General features: G+C 39.3%; 1 protein-coding gene across 4 annotated transcripts; it reads right to left on the bottom strand.

Moving 5' to 3' along the window:
* Nucleotides 1-8,718: 8,718 nt before the first annotated feature.
* On the bottom strand, nucleotides 8,719-16,525 carry LOC139621929 (uncharacterized). 4 transcript variants are annotated; one of them, XR_011691118.1, is made up of 7 exons: nucleotides 15,622-16,525; nucleotides 14,646-14,782; nucleotides 14,064-14,370; nucleotides 13,279-13,356; nucleotides 12,950-13,080; nucleotides 12,013-12,117; nucleotides 8,719-11,284 (listed from the first exon to the last, which is right to left on the bottom strand). XR_011691118.1 is itself a non-coding variant. In XM_071478907.1 (7 exons), exons 1-7 carry the CDS (start codon nucleotides 15,782-15,784, stop codon nucleotides 11,200-11,202), a joined length of 909 nt encoding a protein of 302 aa, XP_071335008.1. In that variant the 5' UTR covers nucleotides 15,785-16,375; the 3' UTR covers nucleotides 8,721-11,199. The 4 variants fall into 4 exon arrangements, 1 of the variants encoding a protein (XP_071335008.1); XM_071478907.1 differs by having other exon boundaries at nucleotides 8,721-11,284; nucleotides 13,009-13,042; nucleotides 15,622-16,375; XR_011691117.1 differs by having other exon boundaries at nucleotides 8,722-11,284; nucleotides 13,009-13,080; nucleotides 15,622-16,353.
* Nucleotides 16,526-16,803: the final 278 nt, after the last annotated feature.

The following is a 16,803-nucleotide window of genomic DNA, read 5'->3' on the forward strand; positions in this document are numbered from 1 at the left end:
GAGGAAGGATAAGTGTGTGAGGGAGGGAAACGAAGGCGGGGAGGTGGACCGACAGCTCACGAGAGGGAAAGAGTGAAGGAGGGAGGCCCTCGGTTTACTCACAGTGGTGTGATATGTTCGTCATGTTTTCACACTGGGGGGATTCTCAGACTGCTTGTTTCCATTTCACTGTCTGGCATTTATGTTCAACTGTCCAGATGTTTAGTACAGCTGGTTTATGATACCAAACAGCTGAGACAAGATGCAAAGAAGTATACAGAACTGGTCTGAGATAAAATGAGACACAGTGACCTTTACAAATGAGCTGAAAATGGAGTTATTATGAATTTATAAGGCAGGATGAGATTATATAAGTGTTGAGAGAAGATGACGAAGAGGAGAGAGTAGATAAGTTTAAATGAAATCAACTTTACTGAAGAGATGAAGTGACACAAGTAAGATGAGACAGAGATAATACAAGAGAAGATGAGATGAAACAGATGAAATGAGATGACGTGACCTTCACTGATGAGATAATAAGATATAATCTTTACTTAGGAGGCAAGATGAAATGATATGATATGAGATTAAACAAGATGAGAAGAGGTGAGGTTAAATGAAATTAGCCCAAGATTAAATTAGGAAAAAATTGTGTTCACTAATGAGATAAAATGATAGCATGAACTTTATTGAAGATGCAAGATGATATAAGATGACATCAGAAAAGAAGAGGTTAAATTAGAGGTTAGATGAGATGAGACCAAGTGAATATCATTGATGAGATGAGATATGAGATTAATTTCACTGATGAGAGAATAAGACAAGATCACGTTATATAATGATACATTACATGATATGTGATTAAATGAATTATATGCATGAAACAAGACTCAGATGAAATGAGAAGAGGTGAAGTTAGAGGTGAAATGAAATCAGCCATGTTGATGACATGAAATGAGACAAGATGACGTTCACTAATGACATAAGAAAAAACTTCATCAGAAGCAAAGATAAGAAGATATACAAAATGACAAAATGAGAAGAGATGAGACTAGATGATTCAAATGAAATTAACTTTATTAATGAAATGAACTACACACAGATAAAGATAAAACATTCACATCAACTTCACTGATGAGATGATATGAGATGATATTTAATGAGAATAAACAAGACCAGTAGAGGAGAGCGTAAACAAGGTGAAATCAAATTCATCTTTCCTCATGAGATGAGTCAAGATGAATTTTATCAATTAGATAAAATGACATGACATGAGCTTTACTGATGAAATGAGATGAACCATATTGATTAATAAAGAAATCAGATCAACGTTTAATGATGAGATTAAAAAAAAGCGATAGCATGATCTGTATTGAGAGGATAAGATAAGGAGAGGTAAGAATTTTTAGAATTAGATGAAAAAGAAACTAAACAAGATGAGAGAGATGATACAACAAGACATTACATGAGATAAAATCACTGTCATTATCAGTGCTTTGGCAGGCTGTGACAACAAGATGAATTGCTTCAGTTTTGTGAAACTTTGATTCTTTTTCTTTAGATTTTCTCTGGGGGTTCAGGCATCATCTGTTCAACCAGAGCTACACAACAGGCTAAACAGATTCAAGTAAGACTTTAGCTAAATCCATGCCCATGCTTCTGTTCTGTGACCGGTTCAATCCGACCCTCAAAGGCACAAATCTGCCACCACATCAGATGTTTTCTTTTTAGATCTCAGTATAGACTTTTGCTTTTTGCCTTAATTTATCCTGGGAATATTTGCCAAGCACACATGCTCTCTTTCATCAACACCCTACTTCACAAGTACAAAGTTACACACATTCATACCTGGCTGCTGCCCATTGCAACCACAGTCTTCTACTATTGGTCCAGCGGGCAGCTCCACCAGAGCAATTTGGATGTTAAAGAAATTTGTTCAAGGACATTTCTATGGAATTAGCTGAGGGAGAAGAGAGTAGGTCACATTCACTTCCATGATCTACATTTTTCTTGGCAAATCATGGATCCAAAGTCAATTCTTCTCATCAGCCTGAGCTTGTCTAAACTTGACAGCCTTCATATATTGGAACTAGACCCTTTGTGTAATGAAAGACATTAAGAAGAAAGCAGTCTCTGAAAGGACTTTGGAAATGTTTGGCAGGAAATCAACAAAACTTTTAGATATCATTCTCTCATTTTACTTATGCTGTGGTCCATGTTTCTATCCATTTTTTCCAAGCAGCTGATTTAGAACATAAAGTGACATTCATTATCAAACTTTCAGTGTAGTTATAATGCGTGTGAACTGGTTTATTTTGGTGTTCTATTCTGTTTAAGTTATTTCCCTTTAACTGGATTTTGTGAAGGAACAAAATTGTACAGTAACTATACACCACGCCCAAGCTAAGCTCTCAGATACAACAGCCAGCTGAATGCTAACGTCAGCATGCTGACGTGCTCACATATCAACGAGTGCTAATTAACATTAGCTGTGGCTAATGGGAATGTCATCAGTCTTGCATGGATTTGGCCAAAAACCAAAGTACTGGACAAATTTAGACCTTATGATGGCGCCATATCAAAGGTTAGTAATCACCTAACAATTCAACCTGTGAGGTCATGAATGTCTGTACCAGATTGTATGACAATCCACTGTTGCATGTTTTGTTCAAAACAATAAATGTGCCGTGTGCTGTAAATCCTTAAGTGCTGCCAAAAAAAAAACAGTTCTTTGTCTGTTGCTCTTTGGGCATGGGCAAAGGGCCTGTGCAAGAGTTGTTATTCATGTTCATTAATTGCAAACGGATACGTTCAGTTCATGTTCACCAATAACATGAGTACGCTCAAGTGTGTCCACGCGCAACACTGCTCATGTCGGTGCTCGAGGAGAAGTCAAAGGATCTCCGAACACATTCATGTTCATTGTTTGGGAAGAACATCTATTAAAACAATTAATTATTGTTGAGATATTCTTGTTCGCACCACAATGGTGGACTGACTGACAGACTGATGGACATCCCTAGAGCCACACCACTAGCAGAGCTAAATACAGATGAACCATGGAATAGCTCATCTACTGTATGAGATTTTGGTCCAAGATGCTCAAAAAGTTGGCACATTAGCTAAAGTGACACATTTTTCAGCAGAGCTGACATTATATAATTACAGAATCAAGTGCCAGGCAGCATCGATGGTCATCCTCAATGGTTCGACTGTGGCTCAGTGTTCCGGGCAAACGGCTCAGTGCTCACCTCTTCATAAGAGCCCTCCCTTCATGCGGCAACATGTTTCTCTGCTCAGACCAGTCTGAACTGCCCCTTGCTAGGACACAGCCGCTCCAGCATCAAACGATATTTTTAATCAAGTGGTCAAAAGCTATTGCACAAACATTCTAAAGTAGCTTAGGTCAACAGTGTCCCAGAGCCTGTTCTGTTAGCTGGAATGCTCCTGTACGCTGCGAACAGGCCTCTCTTTGTGCTTCAGTCCAGCAGCCTCACGCCACACCGCACAGCTCTGGAATCCTGTTTGTTTTCTTTTAAATTTCTCAACCTACTTCACTCCGATGTAGAAGCGCAGTGTACTGTATGTGTATGTGTATGTGTGCTGAGTTTTAAGGTTTTCGCCAAGTGTGCATCTGAGTTTGTACCGATGCAGCAACAGTATGGCTCATTGAGCATGTGCTCATTTTAAGCTGGTGCCAAAGTTCACATGCTTTAAAGTGGAACATACTGGAGAGTTAAAATATGATTAACACCGAGTATATCACCAACTTTGTAAATCCAGCCAGCCCCGGAGTAGGTCGTTAATGTGAGGAGTAACAGATAGGTGCCTATTGGACCAAACTCTGCTTTCTGTTGCCAACAGGCCTGGTTTTTTAGTTCACATTCAATTCAGTCACTGCAGGCCTTTCTTTGACAGAGCTTGCTCTGGTATTTTAATGAATATGTCTGATTGAAACACCAGGATTCCTGAAGACTTGTACACGGTGAATTTCCCCCACATTCAGAGACAAGACAAAAGCTTGAACGAACTTGAATCTGTTGTTTTACATTTTTGAACCCCCTCACATTCATTTCTAGTCAATCCACTTATCTAACCAGTAATCTGCAATTATCCACAATACGGGCTTGTTAACGCCCTCAGTGCTGACCGGACAAACACCTCAGGCTTTCCCTCTCATACTTTTGGTCCTCCTCCCCTTTCTGCTCATTTCTGCTGTTGGCTGACCAAACCAGAGGATTTCATTATCCCGGAAACTTTTTACAGAATAGTGCAAGCCAAGCAGGACTATACTATTCTTCTTTCCTGTCCTTCTTGACAATGAAACCATGGCATACAATCAGCCTATTATTTCTGCCACTGATGAATTTGAATTTGGACCAGGCATCTTTTCAAAAGTTGAAAGTACTTAAAACATTTTTGCATATCTCAGTAAAAACAAGGATATTCCTTTGCATGTATTTCATTTATTTTGGAAGAAAACTTTCTCATAGTAACATTGGCATGTCAAAGGGGGCTGAATGATGTGTTGTTTCAACAGCTCAGTGGTCAATTCAGTTTCAGTGAGACAAACATTTCTGCGAATAAGAACCATACATTCATCCTTTGTCATATATGGTCCCAGCTCCACCCACAGCCAGAGGCCTTCTCAGCTCACACTGGGCAAGAGGAGGTGGGTTACAACCTGAACAGGTCACAAGTCCGTTACAGACAACCATTCACTCCCACATTCACACCTACAGGCAATTTAGAGGTGAAAATTTTCCTCACCTGCATGACTTATGCAGACGTGGGGGGGGGGGGGACTCCACACAGAAAAACACAAAGTATAGACTGGTCAACAGGAGACCTATGGAGTAGGATTAGATATGACAAAAGCACGCCAGCAGATAAACTTGATAAGATTAGGATTTTACGGTTTGCCAAGACAAAGTGTACATTTTTGCATTCTGTTACTCCTTGGGAATTTGTGTATTCCCACTCAACAAATAGGCAATTGAGTTTGACATTTTGGGCAATATAGTCGTTGGCTTTCTGTCTGAGAGAAGATCACTGCCTTCTCTTGATAGAGAGCTGAAAATGGGCCAGGCTAGCTGTTTCCTCCTGTTTACAGTCTTTGTGCTAAGCTAAGCTAACCGTCTCGTGGCAGTGGCTACATATTAACCATGTAGATATGGGAGGTATAGATCATCTCATTTAGCTCTTAGCCAGACAGTGAATAAGTGTACTACCTCAAATCTCAACAGGTCCTTTAAAGAAGCAACCAGTTGCTGAGGTTGTTCTCTTTGTCTTTATTTAAATAATTCAGGAAGCGTGGCATTGTTGTTGCATCATACAAATTAATAAAAGGAAGATGAGAAGCACTGTCTGTGGATGTCTAGTCCGGGATACTTTTTTGAGACATACATTTTTGGGAAATGCATGTCAGCATGTGGTGGATGGTCTGATGCATATGAGCAGCTTTCCTGTTGTTGTGAAATAGCATCATTTGTTATCTCACAATGTATTTCTGAGCCTCCATTTTTCACCTGTCACTAAAACATTTCTCACTCTGATGTGTTTGACTGTTTCAAAACCTTCACTGCTACATTTCCAGTAACCTGAGGAAATGCCTTTTCTGGGCTGTCCCACGAAATGCCACATATAGGCGGCCCCTTCTAATACTGCAGGGTAGGCTGCACTGAAAAGCCCCTCCAAACTACTCTGCAGGGCGGTGTGTCCTGAATGTCCTGCACCTGCATAAACACACCAAGCCAGAAGCGCTGACTGCCGCCCTGCCAGGCACACTAAACCACATGTCCAAAAGGCAGGAGAATAACATACCTGGGAACAGTAACTATGAGAAGCAAAGGTAAAGCAGAATACAGTTAACCACAAGAGGTTGCAGGGTAAGAAAGGTACAATTGTTGATTTATACATGCCTAGTTAAAGTCCATATGCAAAGTGAGGTTAGGTTTTTGCAAGTACAGACAAAATGTACCTTATAACAAAATACAGAACACTACATATGTTTGATATTAAAAAAAGAACGAGAAAAAGATTTTTGGCTGTCAGGCACAGGGAGTAAAAAAGGACAAGGAGAAAAAAAGTTAAAACTGAAATCAGATTAGGTGAGAAAAAACAATTTGGAAACTTCAGGGATAATTAAGCAAAGTGAGTTTTTAAAGCGTTAAAGAAAAAATGTGTCGGGACCAGAAAGAGTCTGAAACGGGCCTCTGAGACAGGCTGAGTATCGACACGCTGCGACAGAGCACCTACCTGTCAGACGTGCCCCATATACGTTCTCCTCACGGGGACAAGGCTCCATATTCACACAGCATCACACGACACCTCGTAGTTACGTAACTGTCACACCCTTCAATCATTGTGCTGTAAGTGAGACCCCACAAGGGGCCCCGGCTCTGCTGCTTTATAGTACAGGAGGCTCAGTTTTAGCGTGTGGGCCTCCGTGTTTAATCCTGTAGGACTCTGAAGTGTAGAAATGGCCTTAAGAAGTGATTTAGTCGTACTTTTAGCCTTGTTTCCTGTAATAAGTGTATAATAATAAGTGTGTGTAATAAATGTCTGTTGACATATCTGGGTTTGATGAAAGTTGAAAATATTGTGTTCTTTATGTAGTCATGTCTATGAAATACATGACATCCGTTGTAAAAAATCCTAGCTTGCTGCCACTGACTTGACAGATACCCAAGTGATAGGTCCTTCCTGCGTCATCACCTCCCCCTCCTAAGCTGCTGATGGATTTATACGCTGCTGACGACTGGATACAGCTGGAAAAATAGCAGTGAGCTCACAGTTGAACATGAGCCATTAGGGGCTAACATATGTATATGATAATACTTCTAACTCGATTAAGATTCATAAATCAGGCAAACTAGTAATCCTAAACGTGATAAAAACCACGGCGTATATAAATTCCTATGGTTACTACACTCTTACAAACTTTACCCAAATACGGCCAAACTATAGTCTAAACCTTGATGTGTGAAGACTCTATCGGTCGCTTAAACCTAGTCATTATCACGTTCTTACCTAATTAATATTACATGTATTTCGTCCTTTCCCGTGCTGAGCTCGTCCCTGAGTAGAGCTGGCTTTGGGCTTCTCTCTACATTCTTATCTGTAAGACCTTACAGATAAAGATGGCTCCATCTGGACACTATCAGTCATAATAGAAACTAAACAGTGAACCATTGTCTCACACTATGAGGTCTGTACTTGGAGTGTAAGTGTGGGCCTAAAAAATGACAAAACAACACTGAAAAGAAGAAAATTCCTTCACACTTAAAGCAAATGTTACAGTGGGCTGCTGTTGTCATTGCAGCCATTACAGATGAACTGAAGGCTAAAGTGAGTTTCAGTTGAACTCAGTTTGTGGATTTGTGGAATAGTTTGCTATTTTGTCTTGTTAAGCAAAGCTAGCATCTTCCGGCTGTGGCGTCATACTTAGCATACAGACATGAGAGTGGCATCAACCTTCTCATCTAACATATTTTCCAAAATGTTTTACTATCACTTTAAGATTATGTAAATTATGTAATACTACTATTATAAGGAAAAAAGTACAAATAGTTTTGTGGAGGAAACTATTAAGCTTGCTTATATTGGCTGTTGTGCGCGCTGTAATGATTCCCAACTGCACGTCAGGGTTTAATTACTTCTTATTTACGACTACATTTCTATTTTAAACCGTCAGCGAATTTGCTCTGATTCACTCCTGCTGAGAGTGGAAAACATATTTCTTGCTGTCTGTGCTGAGGTAGGAGAAACATGTGAAACTTGGGTCATCTGCTGTCGGTTTGACAGCTAGCTGAGCGATGACTCCTTCCTGCGTCATCACTTCCTCCTCACTTTGCTGAGGAATCCACCTTCCACTGCTCCAGCTGGGGAATTATTCCATGTTGTTGTGAAGAGGATAACGAGGGCATAATATTTTCCACTGTCAGTCAGTCGTGGGCAGGTATGCTACGAGGTAAAGAACACATTGTCAGCGTGGGACACAATTGCATTTTTTTTTTTTTTTTTTTTGTAAATGTAGAGAACCCTAACCTAACCCTAGTTTGTGCATCACCTGAACTTATTCTGACCCATTTTCTAACTTGTTTCTTCTACAACAAATCTTCCCTCATTTAATGAATTACTGAGTTTATAGAAAATGCATTGCTTTACCTCTCTTGGTCATCATTACCTTCACAGCCAGTCTGCTAAGGATCCACAGAAAACATGATACTGTGGGAGCTACTTTTAGCAGAGGAGAGGGAAAACAGTGAGTAACAACAGACCAGCTGTGACCTTCCAGCTAACAGTCACATATACAAGCACAGAGGGGTCAGATTGCCACTAGACAGACAGACAAACAGACAGACAGACACGGGGCGAGGGTGTAGGCTGCAGTCTGACCTTGCAGCTCGCAGACAGATGGGGAGAGGCCTTTCGTTCCAGACACACAGACAGACAGGGAGGGGTCCCGTTAGCCACTGTGCAGAAACTGCATATCTGGAAACAATTAGAGCAGATGGGAAACCTGGCCAGGGTGTTTCTATAAGGCACAGCACAATTCTATCAAGAGTTTATTGAGAACAGTTTGTTCCCCAAATTAGTATTTGCTCACCAAACCACCAGTCACAAAAGCGCAGTTCATTATTCCATCTAACATCTCATGAAGCTGCAAACAACATCGTTTTTTAAATCCTTCATTCTGTTAAACACACGTTTGTGTTTACATCGAGAGCCTAGCAAAAGGGAAAGCCCTCGAACAGCAATATTTTCACAGCTGTTTATGAACGAACAGTCCTCCTCGTGCTAATCTCCCACCTTTTGTTCAAAGCCATTAGTCATCTGAAAACAGCCTTCCCTTTTGCAGTATTTAGCACTAACGACTTCATCAAAGCACAGATCTATCGTTGACCTTGAATGTTCTTTCGCTCCAGACACCACACAGACGCTGGTTCTCGTTGTTGATGCCAGAGGGTCTGACCAGGTTTCACTGGTAACGCCAAAGCTCCAGCAGTGATGAGAGGCACTCATCGCACACTTCCCTAATAAGAGCACTTGTGGCTTGAAAATTGTTCTTTTAGATGATCACAATGTTCTTTTCCTATGTACTGATTTTGGTGCCAGGATGGGAAAACTAAGCTAGGGGCTGTTTTTATGTTTAAACCACACACATAACACTTTTCAGTTAGACCTTTCTGGATTTATGCCAGTAGTCATACAGTTGTCATGCAGTGTGACTATTATTTTTGATTTCATAAGAACAGTAGACACTGTACACACACACTTATTAACCCATCCTTTCACTGGTCACCCATCAATGTTAATTATAAAGCATGTATAGGACAATTTGAGCATTCCATATCATGACATCTTATCAATACTGTATAAACAATATAATCTCACCTTAAAGGGGCACTCGTCTGGTTTTACACATGAAGGCCAGTTTACCTGTTATGGGGAGTACTACACAGCCTCAGAAAACTCCAGACTCAGCGCTTCTTAGCCTGTATTGTATAATGTCATCTGTGGCTTTGGAGTTTTGTTAAGTTATAAAATAAGCCTGATGATGTCATCAGGGTTTTCTCAGCTTGAGTTTGGCGAGTACAAAGTTATAACAGAAAGTCTGCATAACAAATGGGCTGTGGAGTCGGAAAGACATGGTCGCTGACCAGGCAGCAAGGGTTTAACAAAAATACATATCAAGTTGCTTTTATGGGAAAATTAGGATCCAGCATTTTTAGAGCTTGACTGATACCTAAGAGTCAGGATATCTCAGCCTTTACTATACTGGTTTTGACCACTTTTAGAAATCTGTCTCATGTGAGTTCCCTGACCTTTTAGATGGCAATCACTGGAGTACCCCTCAGTCATATTACATGGTCTTCATCAGCAGACTGAGTTTGCTCAGCTGTGATGGAAATGTAGATGTTCAAATTTCCATTAGACTCCTCATCCACATTGGTTTAAAGGTTAAGGTTCAGAGTTCATTCTTAACCAAGGCAGTTGCTATAACAGTCTCACCTCAAGGTCCCTGTTTGTCTCCATGAGCATACACGTTCAGCTCCTTTAAGTGCTCAGAAAAAAATTGGAAATTTGGACACTTACAGTTCCATGGCAACTGAGCCGACTCCATCTGGTTTGAAGATCATGTGATATGATCAAAAGCATCACAAAGGTCCAACAACGACCTTGAGTTTTCAAGGTCAATACAAATTATCTTTGAACTTCAAATGCCACTATGATGAATCTCAAAAATGTTTTGATTTTACATTCAAATCTCCTGATCTCTCAACAGTTTATGCCTTTTGGGCAAATGTGAGGTAAAGGAGTTATAAACTAGTATACAGCTCATGATATGAATACAGATTTATGGACTGGACATAAACTACAGAACAGTGACTGAACTAGGTCAAATTAGCTCCACCTTGACCAGCTAGAGCAGCAAAGTGCTACATATACCTGTACCACTATTAACAATTTAATACTTTTACTTGGATAAATACATGTTGGTTATTGTATTTGCATTGTAATGAAGTATATTTTTTACATATTACATGAAGACCTGTCACTGATCTTAAACATGACAATCCTATTTGTCTCTCACACGTCTCTTGCATCAAATAATTAGCAGGTGTGTTTATAGACCGTTGTTGGCATGTTACAGTAGCCACAGCTGAGACCAAGAAACCAGGCTTTGTTTCCACAACTGCAGGTCCAACTTTTTTGTTGTCAATCGTTACCTACCAGAAAATCCACCTTGAGCTCGTAGCTGATAACCAGCCTTGCCAGTCTGAGGTGGGTTTTTGGACAGCTGGTAGGCCTGGTGACACCGGCTACCAGCTCATTTTCCTATCTCAGATTCTCACCAGTTACCAGCCTAGATTACCAGGACTAGCCCAAGATTCGTACCAGTTACCAGCACCTGCACCAGCTTGTAGAAACTAGTTTTTGTTTTACAAAGGAAGTGCTACTCCTAACTTCTCAAATGTCAAAAAAAGAATGTGCACATATTATAACATACTTATTTGCAGGAGGATGCATGTTTTGTCTGCAATATACCACCTAATGCTATTTAAAAAAAAACACATTGAAAATTCTTAGAAAATCTTTATTTTAATTATTTCACCATCAAACATTTAATAACAATGTGTTGTTCTGGTGCAAGTTACTATAGTTCAGTTAGGAATAAACTGTAAACATTCAGACTTTAGTCTATCCATGCTGCTACAGGTTGTGCCAGCTCTGCTCATTTCTCCTTAGTCTGTCTGCCTCCATTTGCTGCGGTTTCAAATACTCCAACTCAGAAAATCTGGAATGTAAACCACTCAAGATAAAGACTTTTTTTATGAGCATCCTACTGTGATCACATAACAACATCTTATATAAGAATAATAAAGTAGGAATAAAGTCTGACCTTTTCAAATTAAAAAAAGAACAGTAGATTAGTTCCATGATAACTGCTGTTCCCCAGGGGCTGGTTTCAAAGGGACACAAGCTGGTGAAAGCTTATTTTTTCATCATCATAAAATGGCAACCAGAGTCTAGCCACATGTGGCAGGAAGGTTAACTGACTTAAAGTTTTGATTTCAAAAAGATATTGATGATGTTTTACAACTACTTTGCAGATGTGCTCAGTTGGAACCTGATTATTAGCAGTAATTTTCAATATACTAATTCGGTGATTTGCTAACTGTTGCATGTGTACCACGGGTAGTATGTGAGGCTCCACCTGGTGGTACACAGAACCTTTCTTATAATTTGTGAAAAAATTTATTTCGTAGCTGTGGTAGTGGTGGTAGTAGTAGCAGTAGCAGTATTAATCAGAGGTATCTAAGTATGCAGAACGATGTGGTAATTGGGAAATTTGATGGTATGAAAAGTTTGGGAAGTAAAATCAGTTAAAAATACTAAGGGACACCACATTAGAGATGTCACAAGAAACAAGTTATCCTTTAACTGTTGAACTGATGTACAGATGGACCAATGTGGTCATCCACAATGCCCCCCCCCCAACCAGCAGGACAAAACTATTCGTACCTGTGGTCACTGCTTCCCTCATCTTTCATCATGTATTTTCTCTCCGATCCATCCTTGCAGGAAGTAAGATCAAGGGCAGTGATGCCCACTAGGGGAAAAAAAAATCTAAGCACACATACAAGACATTTGGTCAAATTAATATGGACTTTAAATGTCAGGCATTGAGTTCAACCACATACTACGGCATTCACAATATTACATCAGTTTTAACTTAAAGTGAAATGGCCGTTTTGTAAAACATTTTCTTCAAGTCAGTGTAAGCTTATCTCCTGGCACTCAGGTTTACCAGGATCTCCACTATAGAACGCACACTCTTCTGTTTTCACCTCCTAATGTATGTGTATTGCATTCAGAAAATGACTCTCTGAAACATAGTTCTTAAGTAAATATGAAGGAATTAAAAACATAACTCAATGAGTATCAAATAAGGAAATTGCTGCAACTGTTTGGATCAAAAGGATCCAATTTCAACTGGTTTACTCTCTGAAACCTCCAGTTTCACTGAAACAGTTAGTGATTTACACTGTATAAAGTATGTACTGAATACTGTATACAATATACAACTTCTGTATTTGATTTAGGAAGAAACTCATTGTTTTCATATATGCTATGCATGACTAATCACTTTTGAGTCTCATCTTTTTGAATATACTATAAATTTATCAGTTCACTTTCAATGAAACTGAAACTATTTCAGGCAAATGCGTGTCCGACTTTCAGTACCAAAAACAAAACTGGTTGTGCCGTGGATTCGTCTGTCCAAATTTTGGACAATTTGGCCCAAACTCTGAATGTATTTTAATTCCTATAATGTAGTAGGTAATCAGCTGTAACCTGTAAAACATATACAATGTGAACACCTACATAACTCGGTTGACTTTTAGGCTAGAGACACTAGGAAGCCAAAATATAGTGAGTTTGAAGAGTGTCAACTTACTATATAAAGTTATACATAAATCCAAGATACCACATTTTGCACAGATTTCACCTTCACACCTTGCACTGCAGATATCCGTTGAGTGTGCTCTGGCTGTGAAGGAGGACATGATGGGTTACAATCCAGAGAACCTGTAGTTGTTGGATGGTTGGTGAGGGACAGTTCAGTTGGGGGGTTCTAGGGTATATTGTAGTTGTAAATTTGTTACAGTGAGACAGTTCCTGTCACATGTATTAACCATATGAAACAACTGGAAACAAAAGCTGTCATGCCTGCAAGCGATATATCCACTAGATAACCAAATATGCACAACTTTAAAAGGAACACACCTTGCACTGTAGATGTCCCAGTCTGACTGTGTTGTGTGAGGTCAGAAGGAAACCGGTTGCCATCCAAAAATGCAGAAGCTCACATGTGAGGGAAGAAAAAAAGAAATCACAATTATGTTACAAAGTGAGTTAGCAATATATATATAATCTAAAATGATTGCTCAGATGATTGCTCATGTAGCTCTATATGCTACTTCATGCAAGTGTAATACATCCACCAAGTTACATAATAGTGGAACTATTTTCTGCCATAACACTGCCACTGTGTCACCGCACAGTGCACAGAAATTTGTTCCCATATTGAACCTACAGGGTAACACAAGGTCAACGCTATAGTTCTGCTGTTTTGGAAGCCAGGGGACTAAAGAGAGCACTGAATTCCTGATGAAGCTCTCGTTTCTGCAACAGGAAAGGAGTTAACAGACCAAAGCTGAATTTACAATATAAGACTACATAGGCAAGAACCTGAGCTATCATTTTAAGTACTGACACTTCAATGTATACACGTGTACAATTCACATTTGCAAAGACAGCAATTGTTGTTGGAACTGCCAGTTTGATTTTCTACATTTTTTTCCTCAAACACACACACACGGAAAATCATTTCTAAATATCACTGAGCCTGTCCCACCTTTGTGAAGTATGTCACATAAATTTGATATAATATAAACCATAACTGAACTCACAGGAAAACCTATGAACACATATAAAAATGTGGATTGTCAAAGGTTGTTATATGCTAACAAAATACAATTTTCTTAAAAACAGAAAAAAGGCCTACTTACATGTTGGGTTGAGAATTTTGGTCATCAGACATTTTTGGAGCTTTACGTTCAGGCTTTGATAGTTGTCAATCTGTTCCCTGAGCTCGTTCATCTTCCCCTGCATTTTTTCTAGTTTTCTCTTCAGGGCTTTGTTTTCTCTTTGGACTTTAGACAGTAGTTCTTTTGGTACCATCTGATCATCACTTCTGCCTGAATCTGTTGCCTCATCCCTCAGGACCCCTGGGTCAGAGCTGTGTTTTCTCCTTTCTTCAGGGATGGCTTGCAGGTTCATTTGCTTGCCTCCAGCAATACTTGAGTTCTGGCTTATCTACACACACACACAAATTAATCTATGTGTCACAATCCTGTTGAATTTGTGGTCCAGTATTTTATAATAAAGTATTTAACAAATAGGGTCTATTATTATTATTATTATTATTATCAACATCATAACACAGCTGGGATGTGGAAGTTAGATAGTAGATAATGAAGATTAGATGACTGAATAAAATATCAAACTATTACTGAAATAACAAGCACAATTTGCATGGGCACAGCACTAGTTCTCCAAATGTAAAGTACTTTATAATAAGCGTTACATACCATTTTATCTTTTGCTTGCTTCCTCCCCTTTTTAACCGGTGCAGTTGATTCCTCCTCAGGTGGGGTTGGATCCAGGACCTTTGGGATCCTCATTCGTTTTGACTTTGCAACAAATTCAGTAATGTCCTTGGCAGATTCTGTCAGATGAGGGTATGTTAGTCAAACTGCCAACTAACTTAACTTTTCCTAACGTATACGCTTTGCACTGTAAATGAACTGCACTTTTCCAGATTTATTGACCACTGAAAGTGCTTTACTATGAATGTGTCATTTATCCATTCACTCACACATTCATGCAGCGTTTTTAACACACACACACACACACACACACACACACACACACACACACACACATTTGGGGTTCAGTATTTTTCCCCAAAGACACTTCGACACCGACTGGAGCAGCCGGGAATCGAACCACCGACCTACTGATTAGTGGACCACCTGCGCTACCTTCCTACAGCCACACTATATGCACTGGCTCAGACTATTAAAATCAGTTGATATCAAAACTTATACTGAAATCAATAACGTTTCACAACATTGCAACGTAGGTAGTGTAAAAAATAAATAAAAAATCAACAGTATATTTAGTGATATTTTCACCGCTTAACCTTGTCGTCAGACAGGCCTTTATGAAAGGATATATCCATCTATGCGCTCTTCAAAGCCACTATACCAGACTTCATTGACAAAAACATTAATTTTACCTTGGAGAAATTACAGCTTCTGGACCCTGGTGGCTAAAGAAAGCAATTAAAGTTTTAGTTACCTACCAGAAAGGGCTGTGAAAATATACACTTAAACTGATTTTTAAGTGGGCCTATTTTACTTTACCTCAGGCATGTGGGTTGAATTAATCCAACAATTAATTTTAAGTGCCAAAATCTGAGCCACTGAAGTTTTACAGACTTGGTTAACTGATGTAAAAACATCAGCTTAAGTGTGCATCTTTAAACAGGGAACTTAAACTTACCTCTCACGACAAGAATTTGTCCCTTGAAGAATTCATGTGTGTCCTTCCAACGAATCCAGTACAGGCCATGAGGATTGAAGTCCGCCATATTTAGTCCTTTGATGTCTTTAGTGCTTACAGTATCTTTCAGGCCGTCATCCACGAAATGAACATAAGCATACATTTTTAATTGCCGAGAAAAACTTAACTGCTTAATATCTCCCGATATTCCCGCTTCTCTCCCAGTTTGATTTATGCGCTGGTTTACACTCAGCCAATCACACTGCAGGATTTTTTCGATCCAGCCAATCAGAGGAAAGACCTAGCAACGGAGGGGAGACAGCTCTTTGAGAGAAAAAAATATGCCTATAGTTAAAAGAAAAAAAGAGAATACAGAATTATATACACACAAAAAGAAGGGAAATGGAGACACAAGAAAGAAGAAAATCAAAAATAAAACTACAATAACCGCCTCACAGGTGTATGCCTCCCACTCAGACTAGCCTCAAGTTACATCCCTGTCAAGAGTCAAATGAAATATACACCACATGTGTAAAGCTTTGTCATAATTGCTGAGTAAATTCTGGAGTTAGGGCTAAAAACATATTTTTCAGGTCACAGTGACCTTGACCTTTGACCTTTGACCAACAAAATCTAATCAATTTGTCCTTGAGTCCAAGTGAATGTTTGTGCCAAATTTGAAGGATTCCCTTGAGGAGTTCTGAAAATGTTGTATGCTTTTCTGATTGGTTTATTTGTAACCTTATTCTGATTGGTCAATATGCAGCCTTATTCTAATTGGTTGGCTTTTAGCTGTGTTCTGATTTCTTGCTCATATAAAGATGTGTGCTTCCAAAGACAGCACAAGTTGCCATGCACCCTACTGCTTTAGTAAGCAAATGTCTGCTAATTAACCTCAGACATGAAATGTGTGTTTTTTCCCCGGCATGACAGAAAGGATCACTTAAAAGAAATCTGATGACTCTTTAACCTGGTTATAAATCATAGAGGTCAGTAGTCTCTTCAACCACGCTGGACCCATCCATGTTTTTTTGTTTTTTTTCTATTCAAAGTAGACACCATTGTAAATTTACTTGCATTTCAATACATTTTGATTTAAGCCCAACCATGTTTAAAGCAACAACAACCAAAAACTGCTACTCCTTTTTCAGTGCTATTCTTTTATATGTCATCTCAGTCCAA

Source organism: Trachinotus anak, unplaced genomic scaffold, assembly GCF_046630095.1.
Source record: "Trachinotus anak isolate AG129_WGS33_773 ecotype Australia unplaced genomic scaffold, CSIRO_AGI_Tana_v1 ptg000005l, whole genome shotgun sequence".
Taxonomy (NCBI): Eukaryota; Metazoa; Chordata; class Actinopteri; order Carangiformes; family Carangidae; genus Trachinotus; species Trachinotus anak.